A 27,103-nucleotide genomic window follows, 5' to 3' on the forward strand; every position below is an offset into this window, starting at 1 on the left:
GGTATGATTGACAGATGTGAGAAATTAAACAGCAACACTTTTTGAATTATAAACATTTATAATATACAAATTTGCTTGTCTGATTTGTAAGGGTTATAAAACACCACATAGTGGAAAATGAAAAACATTAATTACACACAGCAGATGAAGTTGATCTGGCAGTTTTTGAAGTTTATGTTTTTCCTTTTAAAAGAAATATCAGACCGCTAAATATGTCATGTAACATACAAAATCATAGGCCAGGACAGCAAGAGTGACTTTTTGAAATACAGAGTTAGTGGGGAAATTTGTTCATCAGTTAAAAAGAATAGGTAAGAATGAAAATCACAAATTCTGCCCGGTATAGATTATAGTCCAAAAAGATGAAGTCACTTGATGAATGTGAAATAAATAAGCAATCCTTGAGGAAGCATGATCCTTGAGTTGAACCTACTCTACTGAAAATGAATTTCAACTATACATTAGTATGTCACCATGGTGAAACAGCTAAGAACAGTATTTTGAACAGCTTTTTGGGAAGCAATGTCTTACTGCTTTAATATGTACAGGTTATTTACAACAAATTCCCTTTTGGCCTCACAAGTTAAGCCATTATAGCTGGCTGTTAAGATGCAATTCTTTTTTTTTCCACACATTATGCAATACTGTAGTTAGAGCTATAATTTAAAATAATCTTATGCATGAATTACAAATATTAATAAAGTAACTCTGCATATATAAATATTTCTAGCAGAATTTAAAGCATTCAGAATGTACATAAAAAGGTGGGGTTTTTTTAATATTTGGTAGGGCCAGATGTGCTTCTTCTCAGATCATCGTTGCTTTAATAATGCTTTGTACATAGCAAAACCCAAAACTGCAAAGACAGTAGCACCAAAACTTGCTCGAAGCCAAAATGTAGAGCTCTTGAGGTCCGCTTGTGTCACATGCCTAAAATTTAACAAACATACAAAACCAGGTTAATTCCCTGACAGGAATATCAGACAACTTGTGCTAAACTACTCTGCTTTTGGAAATTCATCACTACACTTGTCACAGGCAAGCAGCTTACAATTCAGCCTTATGAGTACTTATAGAGTCATTTTACTTTTCTAAAAGCTTAGGGTTTGATCTCCAGCCCTGATGACATTAGCAGATCTCACTGAAGTCAGAGAGCTCACACAGCTGAAGAGAAATGCAGGAGCAGATCATTAGTCATGGATGTGGGCAGGGCAGTGTGTCTTCTTTGAGAGTATCAGCAAGCATTCAGAAAAGGAAAACAAAAATAGCTAGCAAATAATTAATAACCCATAGTGAGAACAAGTCTGTCCAGCTAAATCTTTTTCTTTTTTTAAAAAAAAATGTTGAGTTTGAATATTTCTGCTTTTCCATTAAAAACCTTTCGATATCTACTTATACTTCTTCCCCCCAAAAAAGTTTACGGACAAGTAGCGAGTAATATCTTTCCAAAAGCTTGAATCAAAAGAAGGAGCATTTGTAAATCCCTTTCTTCCCAGTACAGTCACAAGAACAGCAACAGAAACAGTCATCCGATACCAAGGTGAAAGCTAAGAGAAAGTGCTAGTGAAACAAGCAGTGACAATGGCATCAACAGAAAAAGACAAGATGTAACAACAGTATGAAGTGACTGTATGACATAAAAAGCCACATCTTGCATGACAGTAGAGATGGCCAATGACCCAACTCTCCCAAATATTGCAAGAAGTCTGGAAGCATGCTCAGTTAAAACACGGCTAGCCATCCTCAAAAGTAGTCTCAAGTATGACAGCTTACCATAAAGCAGGAGCTACTGTTTAAAACAAGTTACCATAAATGCCATAATTCAAAGCACAAGAAGTTCCTAGGGTTTTTTGTTTGTTTGCTTCTGTTTAAGCTAGAACTTACAACAGAACTTCACTAGCCTATGTACTTTAGCCTGTATTAATCATAAAGGGTTATTCGGTGAAAGCTGCAGGAGTATTAAGTACAAGGAGCACACAGAGATCCTAAGCATACGTGGTGCACAACAGAGGTCATACAGTGTGAACTGCAGAACTAGAACATACAAGCTGTTTAATAAAGCAGGAATTGTTACTTGCTATCAAAATACACAAAACCACTTTAGGATATTCTTTAGTAGACAACTGCAGGAGCAATATAAGCCATATAGATAATCAGCATACAGTCATATCACATGCTGAAGAATAGGCTCTTTGGTGCACAAACAGCAAAACACAGCTGGACTGCAAAAAAATACTAATCTTATTTAAGGATATCTTGCTAGGTTATGGAACAGGTCAAATTCACGAATTCCTGCAAGCATTAGTTCTTCTAAAGCTAGTTTTGACAAACTCTCTGCAAACTAGATGTCAAGTGGCTTGCTCAGGGGAAGAAAGGGAAAAGGCAATGGCAAGGTCACCTTGGTTTGGCTGTTGTTACCTGTCTTCAAGTAAACGTGGACCAAGAGATGACTCCATGAAGATGGAATCTTCTACAAAGTTGACGGCGTGCACCTGCTGCATAATACTGCTCTCCTCGTCTGCTAACAGCATGGCCCCCAACTCATCTAGGTAGGGTCTTAACCTTTTTACACACATGCACAGTTTGCAGTTCATAGCATGGCTCAATAACAGCAAGTGTCTCAAATATGCTCAAATGACAAAGCCCAGAGAATTTCTAATTTTTAGCCATCTAGCCTCTGATTCTTGTGCAGTTGTTAAAAACTTACTGCTTGGGGAAAAACAGAAATAAATGGAGTTCGTACTTTTGATGAGCTAAGTAAAAATAAATAAATAAATAAATAATGTAGCTAAATGCCATTGCTTCCAAGACAAAGAAAACAGCTTAAGAAACTGAATCTCTTCCCACTCCATCCCCAAAGCCTCAAGTTTCGTGTGTCAACAGGATACTGAAATACTCCTGCACCACATGCACAAGCTGGAGTACCTGTGCTAGACACACTGGAACGACTCCAACACATCAGCCCTGAAACTGACAAGATCTCATTACTGTTGATAATTCAATTCAAACGTGTATTTTATCACTACTAAGAGCTTTAGCATTTGTGGGGGGTTTTTTTAGTAAAAGACTATAAAACACTTGTCTTCAGATCTGTAAATTATAAAAATTATCAGTGTATGTAAAATAAATCACTTGTAACATGATTTTAATAGATTATGTGACAAGCTCTGTTTGGTGAATGTTTATATAACTAACAACTCTCAAGTTTAATTTGGTTAATTTAAATGCCCAACTATTTGTATAATTTAAAAAGCATTAATGTAAATATGCAAATCACTGTTTAAATTGCAAATTAATGCTTTTGCATTGCCTCATAAAGCACTATCTCTGTCATCTAGATTTTCTGATTCCTATCTATAATTTGCCTTGTTTTGACTTTTGCACATGTCCATATTTAATGGTATGCAAAAAACTTGCTGAGCGTGCTTCATCCTTTTAAAAACAATTAATATATTCTCAGTCATGCTAAAAATCCCCTTTTCATGTCTAAAGTTTGAGTAAACGGACTCTGATCCCTTTTCTAAGCCCAACAGTTACTGACTCCTTCATTTAAATAAAGCAACTAAACCAAGGCAGGGATTTGTCTTACAACCTCAAGGAAATCTGCTGACTTCAATAAGAAACAATTAAGGCCCTCTGAACATCTCAGCCCAGAAATCCAAAAATACTTACTGAAATTCAGAACACTATGGATGTCTAATTGTTTTACACCTTTAAAAAAAATTCCCATTTTTCTTCCTTATATGTTCCTTATGTTGCTTGCAATTTTGATCCCTAATATTGTTTAGTTGCCATTAAAGGAAAAAAAATCTGTCAGAAATAATAAAAAAGGATCAATGTTTGTTTCTAGCACAGGTTCTTTGACGTGAAAGTGGCTACAATGCAGAAAAACTTTTCTTAATATATACTGAAAAATTCTACCTCAAATAATGTTCAAATTTAATTTCAGTGTGGTTGTGTTTATGAAACTAATTTTCAACAGTGGTAGAAATTATTACTGTCTTCTAGTAAGAGAGTAACTCTGAATTAGAAAAAATTATTCTCTCTAAGGGTTAAACTTATATATGGATGTGCACATATATAAACACACAGAGCAGTAGTTAGGACTCCATAAATGAGGCTGTATTTGGAACTCTTGCTTATTAGTAATAATAACTAGCTTTGAAACTTCACAAATAGATTGGTGTGTGTATTTAATCATAGAATTAGTTCCACATAAATAAGAAAGTCTAAAAATTATGCCTTTGGCATAAAATTCAGATTTTAATGCATGTTTTGGGAAAAAAAAGACAGATTTTTATTCAATCTATCCCTAATAGTGAGTCAAGTAAGTAACTTGTCACTTGTTGAATAAGATGTCTGAAATCTGTACAGTCTTTTAACAGGCTTTAACAACTCACAAGAAGTTTGCAACATGCACTTGTCAAGAGGTTAACTGAGCACGGCTGTCATGGTTACACACAGAAAACTGCTGAGTTATGGGCCAATACTGACACGTTTCCCTATGCCAGCAGCAGCAGAATCCCAGGTCTGGGAAAGTTTAACCTTAACTATACAATTTGAAAAGCATTCCTGTATTAACTACAAAAGCATTTTAAAAGCACAGTGGTGAGGCCAGCAGGGTAGTCACATGGCTACTCACACCAAAATTATAAGCAAGTTCATGCAGCCAGCAAGCAGCAGCAGCCTGATCCGACAGACAACAGGTTCTGACAATCAAATATAAGCAACTGAATTCCAAAAACATCGCGTAATATGCGCAAGCTGCTTCAGCTTCCCTTCAGGCACATATTTTCCTAGGATGCAAACCAAGCCCGGCAGTTAGCTATTCCCCCATGCATTAGTCATCTAAAATGTGAAAAGCTCCAAATACATCTTATCATCTACAAAACCTAAAACCAATGTAAAATGCCAATTCAATATATTCTATTTGGAAAGAAGTCAGGGGATGCAGCTTTGCAAACTTCTGCTCAGTATGGGGCATTAAACAGTTTAGAGGAGGAGGAGAAAAGGTAAGTAAAATATTGTTACACTGTCCTAATTTGGGGAACATCTAAGTATAGGGATAGATTTATGCCATTAGATTTAATAGCAATATACTATAGTTTTGAAAAATAATCTGTGTACACTGCAGATAGTGAAAAATAAATCCTGGGTTATACTCTTAAAACTCTCCCATTATTACAGGAAAATGAAAATTATTGTCTCAACTTTAACTTCACAGAAGGAAGGTTTTAATAGAAAAAAAATTATCTTACAAATAATTCCTGAAACAATCATGTTTTTTATATGCAAGCAGAATTTAACTTCTATTCCACAATATTTAAAAACTTTAGAAGAAAAAACATGCTCTGAGAAGTCTCTCTCACTGAACAACACAATTCTCATGCATTAGAATTATTTTATTTTGAAATTAACTTAGCTGACAGAAAAATGCCACTACTATACAAGCAAAAGGCAATGAATGATTTAAAACCAAGAGAGCAGAAAAACACACTTAAAATCGATGCTTTGGAGTTTAGGGGGAAAAAAAAAGCCAAAAATCCAAGCTCATCATTAAAGAAAGGGTTAGAATGACATAAGCAGAAACTTTGCTTTTAAAAAGAGGTAAAACAATGTAGTAAAAAGAGATTAAGTGCCAGCCAGACAGATACAAATGAACACCTAAAGGAAAGAACAAATTAAAAATATAAAAATACTACAGGATAGTAACAAGTCTCATACATGCATGTACAGTGCTTTGAATGCAGTGCCTTCCTCAAAGAACCAGTAAGTGTGATCCTGGGTAGTTCAAACCAACAATCCTGTTCCTGCACAACAAACATCTCCAAACTGAACTTCCATGTTTGTTGAACTTGACTTTGTGAGAATCTACAGACCCTGAGGAGAGTCTCTGAAGTTTGTCCGTAGAAGAGAAAATGAAGGTGGACTTGAATAGGTTTCTCAGCTGCATAGAGGCAATGTTCTTCTTTTAATTACTAAGCTGGGAATATTCAAACATGATATTATATTTTGCCTTGGTAGCACTGTTTAAGCATTACTTAGCAACAACTAATACAGGAAGGGTCCAACCTGAAAATCTTCAGTTTACCTACTTACACTTTCTAAAGCTTCAGATAGGAAGGGAACAGGAGAATAAGTACTCTTGCAAAACCTCCTTTATCTGTCAAGTTATCTAACTTCTGTCCAACTACCTGACCGAATGGTAAAGCACTTATTAAGGCAAAATAAGAAAAGTTATATAAAGTACATCAGAAAATCCTTCTTGATTTAAATGCTTTCTCTAAACTAATCATAAATCATTAAATTAAAAGTGCATCTAAGGAGCAAACATTTTTAAACAAGAAAACCATCTCTACCCTCCTAAGTGTACAATTAGGAGCTATTCTCTCTTATTTACAGGCATCTCATCTCTACTGTACATGCAGTTATACAGTAGTTCATGTTCTGAATAGAAAAATAAACTGTGGCAATGTGTTCCATAAGGAAACACCCTTGAAGGGATAACTAGGAAGGAGTTGGTGAGATGAAACAGCAACAAAAACCAGCAACAAAACCCTAGTGACTAGCAAGTGATTCTTCCTCTCTGTAGAGTCACTGGAGAAGTCTATGAGGAGTTCTCCCTACCTTGAACTACAGACTTTTTCAGGCAGTAGTAGATTCCTATGTTTATTCCACACTATCTAGTGACAAGGTGTGGAATGACAGCATTCCAGGACTCCTCATAAAAATATTTCCGTACCTCGAGCCCCTGACAGCATTTCAGAGGAACAAAGTGTAATGTCTAATATAGGACCCCCCAAAAAAATAAACCCCCACAAACCCTCCACCATAGGCCTATACATGTGACAGCCACAGCAGCTAATGTAGCGACACATAACCACTCCAAAAACAAGGATGTGTTATAGAGGTGATTTCAGCCTCAATAATTAAGAGCTGTAATTTTCTAGTGGTGACTGCTGAATGAATTAGAGTGATAACATGCAAAGAGATAGCTGTTTCACAGGATTTTTGTTTAAGGAATGGCTGCTGTAGAAGAGATGGAGCATGAACAGTCTCGCTCATATTCAGTCTTTCCCTAATGAGTTTTTCACCCTTCTCTGAACTCTCACTCTATGCTCAAACTTTTATCTTGGATTAAAGTGCTGTTTCACAAAGATGCTCAATACTGTAGGTGGGTATATCAGCAGGCCTCCTAACGTGTGTATAACTTGCATTTAAAGGCGACAGCCACTCTTATTTGGAGCAGCTACATCCGAAAACAGTAAAAAGTATTACCACACATGGACCAGCAGCACGTCAGGATATTCTAACCACAGCCTTTCAATATACACATTTATCATAGCTGCCTCCAATAATCACATTTATCATATAAGCCTCCAAGAAGGGTATAAACGATGGAACTACTGCGCTACACAAATTGTTTGGTTTGAACTCCCATTTGCTGGCGTGCGATGACAAGTGCTGAGGTGTTAGTAAACCCTGTGTGTCAAATACTGCCTGCAGCACACACAAGACACAGTCTAGCACTGTTTTCAATGCTGAAAACGAGTTCTCTCTCTTTACCAATTGTTTTTTTCCAAAGTATCTGCGAATGCAAATATTTAACCATTTACCAAATCTTACGTGTTGCATTCTATTCAGAAAGGAACTGGATGTTAAAAGCTCTAGATTTTGATTTTGTTTGTTTTTACACAAAATACCCACTATGTAAACCAAGCATAACACACACATATATAGAAATTCTGTGAATTCCCTAATATCAAATTAGCAATTACAAACATGTAGTATGTTATACAATGCTGCTTTAAGTCAAGCTGTGCCTTTATGAAAATATCTGTGTAACTGATATGTAAGAGGCACTACCTTTAATCAACACTAAATAAACCTATAATGTCTCAAGTGAGACACATTACACAGATTTATAGACACTACTTCACGTCCATTATCAGTTCCCTAAAAACACAGTCCTAACTCTTCCATAGTTTTTTGCAATCACTAAGTGCCTGAATCAACTACCAAATCTGTAATGTTTCAAAGAAATCACTGGACTAAGCTTGAAACACCAAAGGTACCTTTAAGTTAAACAAAGTTTGACAATTCTATGACAATTATTATATCAAGTATCTGCCTATTTAGTGGATATGCAGTGAAAAATCTGCAGTATATAAGGTTACCAATTGCTTTTTCAAAAAACCTTTATTTTAAAAGCACACCTGGTACCTAGTAAATAAAGTTAAGGACCTGTTAAGAACTGCAGTGAAGAGTTTGTTCTTTACAGATTGCAGCAAGTCTGAGTTGAGGAAGTTCTGACAGATGCAAAATGTACACCTGTTGCAGGCGCACATACAGCGTAACCGGGCATGGCTGCGAAAACACACAGAAGGACAGGAGTTGAAATCTTGCTCATAAAATCAGGTGCACATTAGGACTGTGCCACAACCAAGAGAAATTTAGGAATAAAAGGTACATTTGAATGAGTAAGGAGAGGAGGAAAAAAAAAAATATACTGGGGAAGCAAGGGTACAACTACAGCTGTGCAGAATTTTAAGGTTAGATGTTCTACATCTTGGACATTTTGGCATCACCACCATACACAGATCTTAGCAGCAAAGTACAAACGTGAATGAAAACGTTTGCTGAAATCATTTCAGTTTGTAAGGAAAGCATCTAAAGGCTTCTGCATTATGTCTGCACAGCAATAGATAACACCCCTTTTTCAAAGAAAAGTAAGCCACATTTTCTACCACTTTGAACGCGCATTTTACAAAGTGATTTACCTCTATTTTTCCCACCCTAACAAACACACATGCTTGAAAACTTAAGGGAGAAGCAGGAATATTGATATGACAAGACATTTGGTCAGTGCTACACTTTAGTGGTTTCCCAGTATTCCAGCGCTACAAAATACATACAGGAGGACAAAAATAAAACAAAGGTTTTACCAATCTAATTCAGTAAATTAAGTTTCAAATATTTTTTTAAAAAAACCCTATTATTTTGGGTGAAAGTTACATTAGTTCTATTTAATTTAAAGCAAATGTCAGCTGTCATACTAGACTCCATCTGCTGTAATATTTACATAGTTCATCACCATATTAAAAGCTCCACCCACCAAAAAAAGATGCAAAGTGAGCTTAGCAACAGTGAGATGTGTAGTGAAGAAGACTGTGAGCTTAAGTTTCTTCTATCTGAAGCCCAAAAGGTGTTTGTACAGAAATTCTACTAAAAAAATATAAGATCTGTTAGATTAATGAACTGAATAGTAATAAACACCCTGAAAAGAAAATAACTTCAAGCACTGAGGGAACTGTTGTTCACTAAAGAGTGTGATTACTTGTAATCAACTGTCCAGTTGAGCTATTAAGAAGGATTACAGTACAACTTACTCATAAGTATTGCAAAAATAACAAGATATGAATACTGACATACTTAGTTACGCATCCACAATAAAGATCAAACAGAACCCTAGATATTCATTGGAATTTGAAACACGAGCTGGATGAATAGTGTCTTCTTTAAAAAATACCTTAGCAACAATAGCTGACACTAATTTATATGTTTTTTATATATATATGTATATATATACACACCAACTCCCTCAATTGGAATTAATTTGAAGATTCTACTCAAGTCACATAGTCTCTCTGTTGCTAAATCTCAGTGAGGCAGTTCCATCCTCGTGGCTAACAATGACATGCAGTGGTACCGTGTGTGACCCATGCAACATGAAAAATAGACCAGTTGAAGTACTTACGGATACATTGCCATAGTCGTCAGTTTAACAAAGATATCCTTACTCGGCACATCAACAGTATTACAAGTAAAGGCCTGAGGTGGAGGCATTTTGTGTTTTTTGCAGAATTAAGCAGGAGAAATACTATATTCCTGTCTAACTTCATGCAAGTCGGACTTCGCAGCTACCACTAAGCATGGTATTCTGCTATCCATGAAGTGCTGCTGCAAATTTAAAGAAAAAAAGGGAAAGAAACTGTAAGATAGAGCCCGAGTTGAACTGGTTGCAGCAGCATTATGATACATTCATTGCACTGAAGTCAGGCATTTCTAGAAGTAGAATATTTTATATAGACAAGTAGATGTTACCTTTGTATAAATAACAAAACTGCATTTTTAATGCATCAGTCATATATAACCAGCACTCATACATAAAATGTCCTTTAAGCACTAGAACTTGTGTATAGGACCAGTTACTGACACTGAATATTTTGTCAGTGAGAAAAGATGTATGTATAAATGCAAACATTTATATGCATAAACTATACAAACCTTAAAAATCCTGGCACAGTACTCAAAGGACTTAGGGTTACTGACATCATATACCAGGCAGACAGCATCACATATGGTCTCAGCATCAGTTAAAAATTCAGAGTCACTGACATCATGGAGCTGGAAAAAAATATGGTCAGAGAGGGAGAAAAGCTTTGTCATTATGCATTTAAAGGAATTTTATAACTTTCTTTTTCTCACAATTTTTATGGCTCATTTTTATGTAACCTTAGTACTAATGGATTGACAATAGGCAGAATTAATGAAAAAGAAATAGTAGGAATTTACCATACAGCCAACATACGTGAGCTGTTATTACCATGTCTGCAAGCAACCACAACCTCAGCATAAAACGTTACATTTACTTCTAACACAAAGTCTTAGATTCCCATAGAAACTATCATTCATCCTACAGAGGAAAACCAGAGCAGAGGACTAGAACTTGGAAAACAAAGATTCTATATTATCATAAAGGAAAGCTACAGTGGAACAAGATTTAAAGAATTTCACCCACTGAAGATTAACTTCATCCATCCTAATCACCCTATCTGACAGATTCTTTACTGAATAGGTAGATTGCTTGCTGATAATTATTATATGTTGTAATTTGATGCCCTGCAGCATAAACATAATGGACTGGGTAATTTAGGTCACGGTTTCAAAAATAACAGGTCCTGAACAGGTTCAGTTTAAAGTATTAGCAACATGTAAAACCAGAAGTTATTTGAGCCAGAAAAGGAGTGGGAGGGAATCCACAGTTATGAAGAAGAGACAATTAAACCAGAAATTTGTTTGCAGAAGGTTCTGAATAATTAATTGAATTTTAAGATTAAGCAGTCAAATGCAAACAATAATGAAGCAACCTTACCAGCAAGTATTTTTCCTGTCCATATACATAGACTGTATTAATGGCGTAGTAAGATTTGTGTTCTGCACGTATTTGCCTCTGTCTCTGAAAATGCAGAATTTCATGTTAGACCACATCAACTCACCCCTTTAAGTTAGACTTGAACAGCTGTTTTACTCCATTTATTAATGAATGAAAATTACAGTAATGTGTGGTTTATTTTGCAAGTAAATGCATAGCTATAATCCACGCTGTACATATAATTAATTATTGCATGCAACAGCCAGTTGTCTATTTGCTAAAAAAAACCCAAACAAACCTAAAACCCCCCAACCCTTCCCAATAATTCTACATTCCCTCATAGAACTCTCCAAACTCAGTAATAATCAGTAAAGCTCTAAGATCAATTGGTTTTGCTGTCTAACCTTAAATCAAAAGCACATATAGCAAAGGTTTCTTACTATTAGATTTCTTCCAAGAAGAGCCTGAAGAACTCCACTTTTCCCACAGCCTTTCATTCCAACAACATTGCATCGGAAAACATTTCTCTGAGTCTGTTTTTTCTGGAGGTCTATCTTTTTATCTCTTGTTACTTTTGAAAAAAAAAAAAAAAACAACAAACAAAAACCCCACAAATATTTTTCACAAGATGTACATGGGCAGATGTGAGTGAAAACACTAAATAATTGTCCACTTACATTAAAATGCACACAAACCAATAAAAATATTAAATCAAAGGTTTTACTTGAGCAGAAAGTAAAAAAGAATGTAAGTTTAAAAAGACCATTTGTTTAAAGAATTTATTTGAGCAGATTTCTGAATTTAAATTCCTATGTTGTACTATTTTCTTTATTTAATTACCTGTAATTGCTGATGCTTGAGATTCTTGTTCTGCAAGTATCGAGTAGCCTAAATAACCCAGGTACTCCAGGCAGCGCTGTACATCTAAGTACGTAGTTAGTCTAGCAGAAGGGACAAAAAGAAGTTTCTCAATTGTGAGCATCTGCGATACCAATTCTTCACAGTACTGAAGCAATTCTTTCCTCCTATCTCCAGGCTGACACGATAGAAGCATTCCTGGCGCTATGTAGTACTGAAGGACAAAAGCACTCTGAAGGCAAACAGTGGCAACTTTCTCAGTCTTAACAGCCAGCAAAACACTGCTAAGGCAGTACTTGCTGAGGCCTACCAACCTACACCATATTTTTTTTAATCAGCAAATAATGTTCTCCTCATTTTTCATATTTTCACTAGGAAAAAAAAAAAAATCTCTCAATTGAATCATTATTCATACCACCTCTAAAGAGCAGAAAAACAGAAATAAATATTTCAACAAGCTTCGGGGAGATTTCCACATTCCGAAGAGACATTTCTTCATAGTTAGCACTAAAGAGTGGCCAAATCCTGAACAGGTGATAACAGTTGGCTGAAGGTTAGAGGCCACAGGATGGCTACAAAAATGTGACTGCTTGGGTCAATTTTCAGCTATTAAACTTCCACTCTTTCTACTAGATTTTTTAAAAAAATCTACAAACACATTATCGTACCCAAAGTTCCCAACTACTAAAATGTAACGTAACACACTTACGTCCACTGAGAGAGAAACCCTTGGTATGTAATCCAGCCCCTTTCGTTTGTACAAACAGTGTTGTTAACATCAGGTCCCCATGGCATATAAGGGAAGACTTTGAACAAATCTTTCAATTCATCAGGAGACAAAGCACAATCTCTATCCTGAAAACAAGCATATAATATCAGACAAAAATCACTAAATTCATGTCTATTCTAAACTGCTATTTTCTTGCTGGATGCCTGCAAGATTCAAGAAATTGGCTGTATGAAACTGAGCTGCTTTCTTTTCAATACATGTTCTTTTCTTATTTTTAAAGAAGACTAAATATGTGAGCTAGTTAAAAAAAAAAAGGTATTACAACTATAACTGCCAACTGTCCTTGTAGACAGAAATATAAACAGCAGGGTAGTTTTGACTGCATAGCTTAAGCAAGAGCCAGTTTCTGAATGAAACGACACAATGATAAAACCACACTTCTTGCTAGCAAAACTGCAGCAAACTAAGGCTCCAAAGTATAAGGACATACAAAGACTCAAATTAAAAGCTTACCAAATCATGTTTATCAAAAATACTTTGAAGAAACAAGTATGCATGATGATTTAATTCTGTTGTGCAGTCTGGAGGAATTTTTAGCCTGTTTATTGAAAATAAAAACAAATACAAGAAGTGTTAAGTGTGTTTATGAAATATAGAATATTGAAACTCAAAATACAAACTTTTTTAATTACAACATTTGGTATCTGACCTTTGCATTTAGCTTGAATAATTTATCTTTAAAGAGATCATAGTACATCCTTTTTATTAGGAATTCCAAAATTATGAGTACATAATATATAGCTATATAGTAATAAGATTTTTGTTTGGTTTAGTTGGTTGGTTTTTGCCTTTTTAAAAAAAAACAAACACCCCCCCCCCAAAAAAAATAAACAAACCAACCAACCAACCAAAAAAACCCAAGGAAAATTATGTAGTGACATTTTTGAAAAGAAACCAGAGTTGGTTGATCTCTTAACTTTTTAATTTGGGGATTTTTCAAAGCATCTCAAGTGCTGTGAAAATACTGACAAGCCTTCTCTAATTTGTTGCCACATACAATAAACATTTGCTCAGATTTATGTTCCAGTTTTATATTAAGAGTCTCTCTCTTGCCATCTTTCTTATAAAGAGAGATGGCAGTACATGATTTGGGACAAGAGATAGGAGTTCTTCCTTCGTAATTTTCAGTCACATTAAGAGTTTGGCTGGTAGGTCAGAAAGCAAGGGAGGTGTTTGATGTAAAAACGTGTTAAATAAACACACTACAGTAACCCTTTCCTCTTGCCAAAGCAGGAGGCAGCATAAATTAAATGCATGTAAGTTAAAGAAAGCTAAAATAAGTGATACATACGGAGGAAACAAGTACTCTGGTGTAAGCTCTAAGTCATCATCATATCCAAAGCGACGTAAAACGGTCCAAGTTGTTTCATGCCTTCCTCGCTGAATGAAAAGTGTGTGTAGAAAAAGAAAACCTAAAAATCAAATGATGAAACCTTAAGGCCCTGAAGTAGTTCACCTGCTAAAAGTAGTTCTTAATAGAATTAGTATCAGACTGAAAACAAAAAAGCTTGAAATAGACATTCAGATTTTAAATCTCGTGTGTGGCATTACAGCATTATCTACACGGACTGAAGGTTCAGAAATCATGTTCTTTGTAAAACTGTCCTCCAAGGAATTGTTTCCTTGAAACAACCCACTTGGTTTTCTGTTGTTTGCTTCTTTCAGTACTAGCATTTTAGAAGAGTATGAAAATAAAGACAACAGTATTATCAACAACTTAAAATAGTAAGCCTTAGCAAGAAGCCTGGAGAGCAGTCTCATGGAAGATCACTTTTAGTTTTCCTGTACCAAAATAACTGGGTAGGATTTTTGTTTAGCACTTTCCAGGGCTTAATAAATACTGAGACTTCACTGTTTAGTAAGGCTACGCCTTAAGATTCCCACTCTTTACAATTTTTCACGAGTCCTATTACACTCGTAAGCTTCAACAAGCAAAGCAGTTACATCGATGCTCAAAAAAAACCCCCACATTTTTTTCTCCTTTCACTTTTGCGATACACTCTGAGCAAATCTGTACAACACAGCTGTTAAAATGTTGACAGACACCACACCTTGCTGACAAGTGTTGCAGCCAGTGAGTCTAGAGACAAGATACAGACTTATCTAGGAGACAATCTCTTTTGAATCAGTATACTTATCTGGATTCCAAACTCTGTAAGGAGAAGAAAGACCTTATTTTATTCATCCCATTATTGCCCAGTTTAATCAGCCTTTGATATCACGCTGCCTCTACACTCAGCTCTTTTAGTCTAAAAGAATCAACATAGAGATCATATTCCAAAAGACTAGCTTTTTAATGTAAAAATTATTATCAACTGTGTAAAGACACATCTTTAAAAAGTTAAATAAGGCTTACCTTTTAATGTTAATCCATTATCTGCAACTCCATCACTTAGGTTTTTCCTGACTACATTCTTTACATCTTCCAAAGCCTGAGGTGCCAGTGGTGTATTAAAACAAATTCTCTAACAAAAACCAGAAAGAAGATGTTAGGACCACTGGCTACTAAACTGGACAAACAGCACGTCCTGTATGAAATGCAGCCTTAAACATGTGGATAACCTAGCAAAGGACAATCCAATTTCTTAGTGGAAATAAAGGTGTACAAACTTTATTTTATTTTTAACTACAAGTATTGGGGCTTGTACATTTAAAAAGATTTTTTTATTTTGCTCTTGAACTAAAACTTGAACAATGGTTAGAAATAAATACCATTTCTGTTTTTACAGATCCACTCTTTTATGCTCCACTTGAGAATTTTAGTATTTAGACCTAATTCCCTTACAATTCACCTTACTAATGTTCCTTCAAAAGCAATCACTTGTTCTTCTATAATTATATAGTTCAACTATTAAGCATGGTGAAAAGATAAGTAAAAGAGTTACCTGAAAGAAGTTGAGCTCTGCATCATTAAGAGTACCATCATTATCCTGATCAGAAATTCTAAAAATGCGAGTGAGTGCTTTAATACAGGCAGGTTTCATCTACGGAATAAAAGAAAGTTCAGTATCTCCCTATGTTTGAATATAAAAAGATTACACTGAATGACATCAGGCAGCTCAACTAAAACAAATACTAGCCTTCATTTTACATTTTTAGAATGGAGACATTCATACATACACATACAAAAATAAAAAGCAAGAGGAAACAAAATCCTGATCTAGCAAACTCATATTTGTAACTTTAAGACAATTATTCCACATTAAACATCTTTCTATTCAATCATTAGAAGAGTCTCAAGCTCTTCACAAGCCGAAGGTGCCACAACTTAGTTATTAAAAAAAAAATAATTAAAAAAGCAGTTCTCTAAATTTAGTCTTATTGCTAAAGAAAGCTTAAAAAAACCACAAAAAAACAACCGATTTTTTTTTCCCCCTAAACACTTTTTTGGTGGAAGGGAAAAAAAAAAAAGGCCTTGCAATCCCAGTGCCTTGCAAATATAAGAAGCTCTAGCTAGAATGACAGTGAACTGTTTCTAAACAAGCACACTATCTCTATTCACCATTTCAACTACGGCTTCAGAAGGCTTCAAAGATCAAACACTGAAAACCTTCACAGGGCTCACTCATCTACAAGGCAAAGCATTGATTATAGGGGCTAGCTCTACGACAAAAGAATTGCTGGGATACCTTCCAAGTGAAGGAAAACAGACAGTGGTAATGCTCTCCCAACAACTACAGTGATGATGGACTCTTCTCTTCATTAGGGTCACACAGAGATTAGTTTTGGAAAACCAAAAAGATTTCAGCACAACAATTTTATCACAACATTACTAACCCATAAAGATGATTCTGATGGAAGAAATCAAAACAGGGTTATTCTCTGGTTCTCTACTTAACAAAGTAGTTATGATTAAAGCAACTTTCCTGCTGCCCAATACTACACAGGGGTTATGTTTAGAGGTTTTTATTTGTATTTGCCCACTAAATTAATGGGTGTTTTTTTTAAAAAAAAACATACTCCTTCATAACACACTCAGCTAACTCCCTGTGATACTTAAAAATCAGTCACATCACTTGTTTGTTATCCCATTCGCCATAATCTCACAGGATGCTCAGAAAAGTTCTTTCCCCTAAATCAGGCCAAGTCCAGAGTATTTCTGCTGAAATAAACAGAGTTGCTGTGAAATGTGTATCTAAAGGAGAATTGAATTGAACACATAATTTTGTTAACGTTACATTTGGCTTAAAGCTATTACCAAAGCTTCTCATTTTACCTAGCAAGTCACACGGGCAACAAAAAATTGTCTTCATCGCTTTGAATGAAGAGGAAAGACAGATCAGATTAATACAACACAAAACAATCACCGTGGTTCTGGAATATAATGCTTGAGGTTTGAGGGTAGGGTGGTGGTAACAGAACACGCTAACAAATGCAAAATCCACTGAAAAGGAAAGAACAGGAAAGTGATTAACTCCCCCCCCTCCCCCCCCATATTATTTGTTCTTAAAATCTATGTATAAATACCTCTTTCTCCTCTGGGCAATAAAGAGGACCTGTAGGATGTAGAACAGCTTTCTGTGCATAATAAAATAGCTCAGATATATTCTTCAAGTTTTTGGCTGAACACTGAAAGAGAAATCCTTGTACTGATTAGCTAGTTTCCAGACTATTTAGTGATTTCTTCTGAAATTTAAGCAAGCATTTAAACTTTTAAAGATCTAGCCCCCTCTTGTGGGTACAGTGCTGTTTTGGAAAAAAGACATCTAGCCCCTGTACCTGTTCAGTAACAATAAAGGAGATCTCACCACAATTTGCTGTCAACGAGAACAGACAAATAAAAAAAGTTGTATCTACTTTGAAAAAAAAAAAAAAAAAAAAAAAAAAAAAAGAGATGCATATCCACACATATTAATTAAATATTTAACACTTTGCAGACATCAGTCTGGCTTAATAACCCGTTTAAAACACATGCTAAAGATGAGGATGTGAGCAGGCTCTAAATACTAGAAGAATCTGACAGTAACATTTGATTATACAATAGTGTAATCTCCTCTAAAGAAAAATAACATATGAACTCACCATGATAATGACTTACATTTGAGTATTTTATTTTGAACAAAAAAAGAAAATCACCTTTTCTATTCAAAAGTTGCCATACATGTGTGGCAAGAATGTATTTTCTAACTTCAGAAAGTCTTGCATACCTCTACACATGTTTCTATCTCTGTATATTGATTCATAATGGGAAGGATAGTTTCCATACTGCTATATTCCACTAGATCAGACTTGTTTCCAACTAATATAAGAGGCAGCCTGAAAACAAAAAAAGGTTTAGAGTTTTAAAGACAGAGGGATAAAAAGATCTATCTTAATTTAGCATTCTACCTCCCACCAGAAGTCATTATATTATTTTCATGATGTAATTAAACAGCATTGGCAGCCAGTAGGCAAAACTAAATTATAGCAATTTTAAGTAAATTGTTTTGATATACACTTAAGACAAAAATTTACTTCTTGTTGATACTACAAAAAACACAGTTAAACACAAAAGTAACTAATTATATTGTTACTGTACAAAACCAGCATCAGCAGAAGAGCTATACAGATCACATAGCCAAAACTAGTTATACCATAACAAATATAAACACACCTGGTAAAAGCTGCCCATGAAATTCAAAATAAATAAAATTGCTGGCACATGTAACAGACCTACATACTTTAAATCTCTTGTTGCTTGGACTTCTTATATAAACTTTAAGTTTAGAATTTGATTTTCTTAAACAATTAACATCCTCAACACTGTCCATTGACACCCATCGATGTGCAGCCTAATTCACACTTCTCATCTGTACTTATGCACCTGCTATCTTTGTCTGTCCTTTCATTGATGAGAGGAATCCATCGACTTGTTACCTAAAGTGGGATTAAAAACAAACATGAAAAATACATTTTCAAATTTAATACGACTGAACTGTGCACAAGTTTGCCTACAACTGCTACTGCTTCTTTCCCAAGAAGGCACATATTTACCCACAAAGGAGGAAACAAATAAAAACTGAGGTTGATTAATGAGCAACTTTCACAGAAGACTGAAATGACTGAAAACTCGGATGCTGAAATGGACCAGAAGTAATAATAGATCTGCATGTTCTCTTAACAACTTGGTCTTAAACACCATCTTAGGCATTTTAAATGTCTAATAGTTTTCAGCTTGCCAACAATTAACAGTGCACAAGTTACATTTCAAGCAGAAACTGGATAAAATGTTTTACCATACCTTATCAATAGAATTCTTGTTGTTAACAGCGTATACTATACAAATCACATTTGCCTAAAATAAAAGAAAGGAAAGGCATGGAATTCTGCTGTTTAGAGTCTCTAGAGCAAAGAACCATACGTAACAACATCAGATTAAGAACAGCTCCACAATTAGTCAAAAACTGTGTCCCTGACTTGTTTAAGCTATTTGTAGCCTGAACAACAGCTTAAACCAAGTAATTTATATGTTGAGAAGTGCTAAAGAGCCTGTCTTGCAGTGTGGCATTCACAGCTTATGCCTGCAGAGAGATCTGTGCTACCAAGGAATCTAAACTGAAGAATCACAATTTGCAGCCTTCACTCAAGTACCAAACTAGACGCCAGAAATGGAACACAACGCCATGGCAGACTACTGAAAATGTGCAAAGGTGCTCAGAAAGAACTGAAAACAGGGAACAGAAGGAATTATGAAATTACCAAGAATCCCATGCTATTCAGAAATGCAACAGCACAACATGACAGAAAGAAGGGAAATGGATCTTAGTAAAGAAATAATCCTACCCTGGAAATACTGTCAATCCCTTGGCCTACTCATTAAAAAGATATTTAGGTTCCATCCTTCCACTTGGAAGGACAAAGCTCAAGCTCAATTCACCAACACAATGGCAGTACTTACTTTTCTTAAACAGAGGAAGGTTTACTATAGCACAGGGCACAAAACAAAAAAAAAAACAACCAAAAACAAAAAATGAAATGCCAAGCAAGAAAAAGCAAGAGAGTTTTGTTGGTTTTTTTTCTTCAATTCAAAGTGAAGCCCATCTAATGCAGAGAACTTAAAATGAAAGATTTCTCCAAAAGCAGAAACTATTTTCTAGTAAACACTAAAATACGCTTACCTGTGATATTTCATGGTAAAGTTGCTCATCATTTTGCTCTGCTTCTGCATTCAATAGAATAAGACATTCATTAATACTAAATATTTTTGTGAACAAAACTGAAAAGCTTAAGAAACTGAACTAGGGTATTTCACAACACTCATAAGACAGCCTTGTGAAAGCTCTCATTATTTACACATCTTTATCAAACGCACTGAGGAGTGCTCCTGCTGTAACAAGAATGACATTGAGCCGTTAACTCAGAAGATAGAAACAGTCTGTTGCACGGAAGTTTTTTAGCAGCTATTTTAAAGAGGAATAATTACATTTGTAGACAGGGTTTCTCTGGAATGAGTCATAGTTTGCATCCCCCTACAGTTATCAACAGCCCTTTCCTGGGAGAGTAAGTAGCAACATTGTTCTATAACGTCAACTTTTACAACAGAATATGGCAGATGTTAATTTTATTGTCACAACAATCTTTTTGAGTGAGACCAAGCTTCTATTAACCAAATCTATGAAACATTTTACCCAACAGAAAAAAAAAATCACTCCACATAAATTTAAGCTCAAGTCCAACAACAACAAAAAACCCCCACCAACACATTATTTCTTTGTTCCAAATAGGTGAACACACCAAAGATACTTCCTCAGCAGTGGTGGAAGAGAGAAGACAGGAAGAAATCTGCTAACATGGCCTAATTCTTGGCTTCTGTTATAAATGGCAAAAGCACTTTTCTAGCTGTGCAACAGTTGCATATATTTATGATAGCATACAAACCTTGATACACAGTCTATTCATCTATTCAGTAAGGTCAAGGAGATTAGAATGTATCAAAAAAGAAAAATGCAAATAGGAAACTGACACAAAAGGATAAATTTAGCATCCAAACTTAGAAATTTAGAAAGACATAGATTATAAGGTATGTAAAGTCTTCTGCATCCTAGTAAATTCTTCACTGAAAGAAAGAACAGGTTTAAATTCCATGACAGTACCCACCTTTGTCTGAGCCTGTAAATATCTGTCACACAAAGAACACTAACTTCACTGGAATATCTGCTACAATTGTCTTTCATGGCAATACCAACAGCAGTTAATGTTGGGCTTTGAATTAGTAGGACTGGTCATCGTCATCTGATTTAGTTTTATCCCAGGAGTTTCTACTTTAATCTAGTTTTTTCCTACATGTAGCTTTGGTCCATACCAGTATGACTGTTAAAGAGGCTATTGAGTTCGATAAACAATTCCACACCAAATCAGTCAAACAGTAAGGGCATTGTGCAGTCCTTACCTGAATAATCCACTATGTGGGTTGGCACTCTTTCAGGGGTGACATCAGCTGGAATGGTGATTTCTTCAGCTCGTGGTGGAACCTTGGGTTGTAAAGAAACAGCAAGAAAAAGCTTTTAAAGATAATCCAGAAAACCTAGATGGTGAAAAAGAGTCGGGTACTATAATGCACCTGTCAATTAGTCAGCTTTAAATAGAACAGCTTATTAGTAGTTCAAGTACTTCTGGGGATTTTTTTGCAACGTACTGGAAGTCACTGCTACTTTCACATCTTTATTGGTCTACTTACTGAATAAGGAACTTCCTGCACGCTTTGCAAGCAACAATGTTGTTAAGGGATTCAATGAATACTGCTATAAAACTCAAATCCACTATATCCAACCACCTATAGAGAACTACTGTAACACTGAAAATTATAAACAAAACCTGAATTGCAATTTACTTTAAACAAAAATGTCATATAAATAAAAGTTCTAAGATTTGGGGGGGGGGAGAGGGTTATCAAATTCAACCAATTCCTTCAAAGGGCTACACAATCTTTAGCAAGAGAGTAACATCAGAGTTAGCATGCCATTATTGACAAATTAAATACTATTTAACTGTGTTTAAACATTTTAATTTTTGCACAAGATAGCCTGATCCTACTCTCGCTGAAGTCAGTACAAGAACTGACAAGTGCATGACTTGTAAAAAAAAAATATATTCAAGATATGGCAAACGAGCATGACAGACAAAATATAAGTCTTAATTTTTACATAATCATAACCTGAAAACTTCCTTGCTTGTGACAGAGTGCTAAACATTACATTCAGAAAAGCCTGCAAAGCAAAATATTATACCAATAAAAAGTGTGTTCTGCAAAATACTGTAACGTAGCTATGATTGCTGGCCATTTTTGCCAGAGAACTCTAATCCTTATTCAGGAAGAATGAACTTAAACCTAATTTTCATGAGAACTTCCTGAACAGCTATTTATTGCCTTTTACCTGCTGACACTAAACTTTCATGATACTTTTGTCTTCCTTTAATAAAAAAGGAAAAAATGAAAAGCCAATCGCTGGAAGAATGGCTCTTTGTAAAGCTTCAGGCTCTATTTACATCTTCATCAAGAATTATTACTGATAATACCCAGTATATTAAACACTATTTGGAAGTCTGAGATGTCCATCACACACACCCATATAGCTCTGATCCGCATGACTGACCTGCAGGAATTGTATATGTCTCTTTCAGCAGTTTATATAGGATGTAGTATTTTTTTTTAAAGTTATTTCTGTAATTTCAGGGAGATTTTGTATTACATATAAATTATGCTTTTTTCCTCAACATGAATTTAGAGAAATATTCTAGATTATACAGCAGGAAGAAGCTGAGAAGTAAATAGAGGCCTACAATTCATTAAATACATCAACAAACAACCTGTCAAAGGAATGGGTCCCTGACCAGTTTAAGAACAAAGAGAAACCAGAGCTCCTTTTTACCTGCAAGGTTGGGAACTAAATTAAATTATGTTAAAAATCTAATCTTGACTCATGAACTCTGGTAACCTACTGATTTGCATTAAACACAGCACAATGTAGATTCAAACAGCAGCACATGATGTCTATTTTAAGACTTGGGATCAGAAGAAATAAACATTCATGTTTATATGTAAAAAGCTTAACTATTTGCAGCACTGCAGCTCTTTTTATGGTATAAATAGAACTATGTGCTGCTTTTTTAAAGGAATAAAATGTAGAAGTAGCTTTACTTTTAATCTGGAAGAAAGCAGTAAGAGTTTTCAATGTTTTTAACTTCAAAAAAGTCAGGAAAACATTCTTCCAAAATAGATGTAAAGGCAATGCCTCACTTAGTTACAAAAAATGCCTAAGTATAAGTTATACCATGTGACTTTTTAATTCTTCATTCTCATTCATTTTTCAATCCACTTGTTCTTTACACACCATACTAAAAAAAATTGAGGGTCTTGCCTCTTTCAGCACCTTCCCATTTATGAGTCTCTAATGTTGAAATATGCTGCCAGTTATGACCAGTTTAAACTGCTAAAAAACCCCTAATATTTCTCAGATATAAAAAATTAGTTTAATTAACCATATGAAAGGAACTTAGACAAAATTTAAATTCCTACTCTTCACACAAAGGAATATTTAAACCAACCTACATCACTCTTACAGAAGTCATCAGTGCCGTTTTAGACATTTTTTTTTTCCCTACAAAAAATGTTATTTTAAAGCAGAACCTATTAACTTACTCTTTGAAAAAAAATGTACAACAGGATAGAAATAAAACATAGAAAACAAATAAGGATGATCTACCTCTTCTGGAAATTCTTCACTGACAAGAGACATAATTAGTGATGTCTTCCCAACTCTGGCTGCAAAAGCATTAAAAACAGAGATTAGATAATTTGGTTTTGTTACACTCAATAGTTGCATTCCATCTTAAAATGGGAAGTATTTAAAAAATATTTTCCAACTAACCATGTTAAAGGCTTTTTATCTGTTCCTTAAATATACTAAATCTGGATGACAGCAATTCTTTCATAATTCTTCTACTGTAAAATCCTAAGATCACACTTCTGATGGATGACAGCAATTCTTTCATAATTCTACTGTAAAATCCTAAGATCACACTTCTGCATTTCATCCAGAAGGGAATCAAAACCTGCTCTGTCTTACACAAAGGAATTGTCAGGTTTTAGTCTTAATTTAGAACACTTATGCAAACAAACAAAAATTCCAAACAAACTGGAAATGCATTAATACAACTTAATAAGTAGAAACAAAGGAAGCGCAAAGAAAGGAATTTAGCAATTCACTATTTTTATAGTATTCTTGATACAATTATTGTGCTTCAGTCCTGACTGACCAAGGATAACAGCTGGGCAAGACACGGATCTATCATCAATGGACAAAGTCTCCACAAACTCGTCTGACTACTTTGGAAGTGTAAGAGCATAATCTCCTTGATACAAATGAGCTGTCCTCCACAAAAAGTGGAAAAAAACCAACCCCCAAACCACCAACCCTTCTAAAGTCACAGTTTTCTTAATCCAAGAAGATAATCTCTGCTTCAATATTCAACTGTATTCAGATAAATAAATAAATGACTCAGTTTACCTGCAAAGTTCAGACTTCTGATATCACATTTGGATTGCTTGGTTTTGAGAATCTTTAATGTGACCATCTAAAATAAGGAGTTGGTAACTTCTCTCAGGGTTTCCCTCTCTCTAAAAACCTTCATCTAAAAACCAACTATCCTACTCCTTTGAAAGCCCTGAAGGACTATGACTGCTTTATTTGTTTTTGAGACATTTCTTAAAAACCAAAATGTTCAGATTAAAATATTATCTGGGATTGTGTATTTCTGACAGCCCTCAATTCAAGCAAAAAACTATTTCATCCTGGACATGGAGCATCTTCTTTAGCATCCAAATTTTACCACTCGAGACATCGCTCGCTCAGTCAGAGCCTGCATCACCACTCCTACTGAAAACAATATAAAATGTCACCAACAGCTGGTGTTTTGCCAGTATCACTGCATTTACACTTGTCTATTTAATTGTATATAATTCTGAACATGGGGGGAAGAAGAAGAGATGAACTTGTAAGACTGATTGTTTTTGTGCAGAAAATGGTATCACTGAGCTGACAATCCAGTCAAAGTACATTCAACTTATCAAGTCTGTTTTTGGTACAGAGTAACAAAAGGCCTCCTGACATCCACCAATAAAAGCTTCTCCCCATCATGGTACGTTAAAGGGTAGTTATTACAAAATTATGAAAAGCAAAGAAGAAGTTAACCTGGAGAGAAGACCCTTGTTTTCCTCAGGGACAACAGTTGTAGTTTTTCCCCAGTGGTATCAGCTGGAGAGCAGTAAGATGCAGGTTTCTTAACAGCAACGTGGTTGTGTTTTCATCAAAGACACTCATGTGAGCTAAAACTGTAATTTACACTGCCAGGTGTCCTCCTGCACAAACTACATCTTGAGTTTCATCCTGACAGAATCAAAAGAACTTTAAAAGCTCTCCTGTTTCCCTAGATTATTAAATACTTTCCTGATAGGCAAGTAAAGTTACTAGATAATTACTGAAAATGGTATATTTTTTTTTTTTGGTGCCTCTAATCAAGTCAGCTTTAATTTGATGTGGTGACAAAACATGCTGGCTTTGAGATACAGACACTAATTTCATTAATGTTATACGACTGAAAATAGAAGATTTTGGGCTGCTGGTTAGGAAAGATGCTCAGTATTTATAAGCTGCTGATACACTTCCAAGTGCTCTAGCGTTTTTTTTATGAAAATCCATAGGTTCAAGTGTAGAGATCTGGTTTATTTTGCTTGAATCTAGGTCACCCACTTGCCTTTCCAATTCTGTTTACAGTCTTAACAATAACAGTCTAAACAATATCGGCTAACTAGAAGGAAAAAAACAGCACAGCACCTTGTGATAATTAACTCATTGTTTTCCTCCTATATAAGTCTTATAGGTCACGTTGCATAAAATAACATGCTGAACATATTCTGAAAATTATTGGCTATTAAAAATTGATGTTTGCACCCTGGATAGTAGGACTAAAACAACCGCAAACCTAAAACGTACACCAGTGGGGATGAAAAAGGCTGTGTTTTGGGACAGCTTACAACAAAAGGTCTCTACATGATATTTCAGAGTCTGAACCTGCCAGTCTGCTGTTATCATCTAACAAGTATTACATGGTCTAGACTAACTGGTGGTTTCAGACTAATTTATATAAACGACATGTATATAAACAGGACTAAGTATAACTGACAGGTTTTACCGATTTGTAAAACAAATTTCTCCCTTCTGTTCATTACAATTCCAATACAAATATAACATTAAAATGCTCACAGTCCCTGATGTGTGCCATGTACTATACATTGCCATATTTAAGAGACCTGTATCTTTGAAACTTTCAGTTGAACACATTGTGAACCTCATTACCGAATCAAAGCACCTGTTACACCCGTACTTAACCCACTGCACGGAGCCAGTTCAGAACACAGCACTGCTAAAGAAAGTAAGGTAAACTTACTTTACAGAATATATACAGGCATATATTCTGAAGAGGAATTCAACTGTGTATTCAAATGCACAAATATATTTCTAAATAAATTGAGTCTTGCAAAAGTAGCCAAATACATGCTGAATTAGCACCATCTCCTTGAAGATTCCTCTCTAAAATCACAGAGCATCTTTCTAGGCAGTACAGACAGAACCAACCTGCACTATAAAATAACTGCATAAATATACCCAAGGCATTAAATTCTCAGGAAAGCTTTGTTAGTAATACTACATTCTTAGTATAATTAGTAATATAATTAGTAATATAATATTTTAGTATAATACTAAAAACACTTGGTAATTACTCTATATTCTTTCCCTGTGAGGAACTTAAGCACACTTTACAAACTAACAAAACAGAACCTCCTTGCTGCTGTTTGCATCAGTAAGGAGCTGTCTCTTTGAAAGCCTAGTCCCCGAAGTGTGAACTTAAAGACATATTTTTAGGAACATGTGAAAAACCACAGAGCCACTGTAACTCTGGCAGGCACCGGTTACTCAAGGTCATGCAGTAAGTTAATGGCAGAAGCAGGGATCTGGACTCCCCGGCCCTGTCCTAACCACAAGTCCACAACACCTGACTGATAACCGCCTGGAGCACATCTGGCCACTGACTTCCAAACTCAGTAAATAAGAAAGATTTAAGTGTGGCTTCCACAAAAAAAGGTTTAAACAGCCCGCGAACAGATCCAGGGCAAGAATTTCATCCCGGTTTCACCTCCAGGGACTCCCAAGCAGCACACCAACTCCGCAAACTGACTTCCATGCTGTGAGCTCGGTGCCCAGCCCAAGCGAAGGGAGGCGGGAAGCCGGGAGCTCCCGGCCGAGCGCACGCACGAGCTCCCG

At 35.4% G+C, this 27,103-nt stretch overlaps 1 protein-coding gene across 1 annotated transcript; it reads right to left on the reverse strand.

Moving 5' to 3' along the window:
- Positions 1 to 812: 812 nt before the first annotated feature.
- Positions 813 to 23,536, reverse strand: RHOT1 (ras homolog family member T1). The gene is given in 20 exon segments (XM_029084169.1): positions 813 to 930; positions 2,419 to 2,562; positions 8,245 to 8,367; positions 9,758 to 9,960; positions 10,288 to 10,407; positions 11,156 to 11,239; positions 11,596 to 11,726; positions 11,996 to 12,096; positions 12,723 to 12,868; positions 13,257 to 13,341; positions 14,095 to 14,215; positions 15,160 to 15,268; positions 15,689 to 15,787; positions 17,271 to 17,372; positions 17,951 to 18,059; positions 18,607 to 18,659; positions 19,024 to 19,077; positions 19,901 to 19,944; positions 21,172 to 21,253; positions 23,486 to 23,536. Coding segments are annotated over 20 exon segments (2,061 nt in total). The 5' UTR covers positions 23,519 to 23,536.
- Between the last annotated feature and the right edge of the window lie 3,567 nt (positions 23,537 to 27,103).

Source organism: Antrostomus carolinensis, unplaced genomic scaffold (genome assembly GCF_000700745.2).
Source record: "Antrostomus carolinensis isolate BGI_N321 unplaced genomic scaffold, ASM70074v2 scaffold20373, whole genome shotgun sequence".
NCBI classification, from domain to species: Eukaryota; Metazoa; Chordata; class Aves; order Caprimulgiformes; family Caprimulgidae; genus Antrostomus; species Antrostomus carolinensis.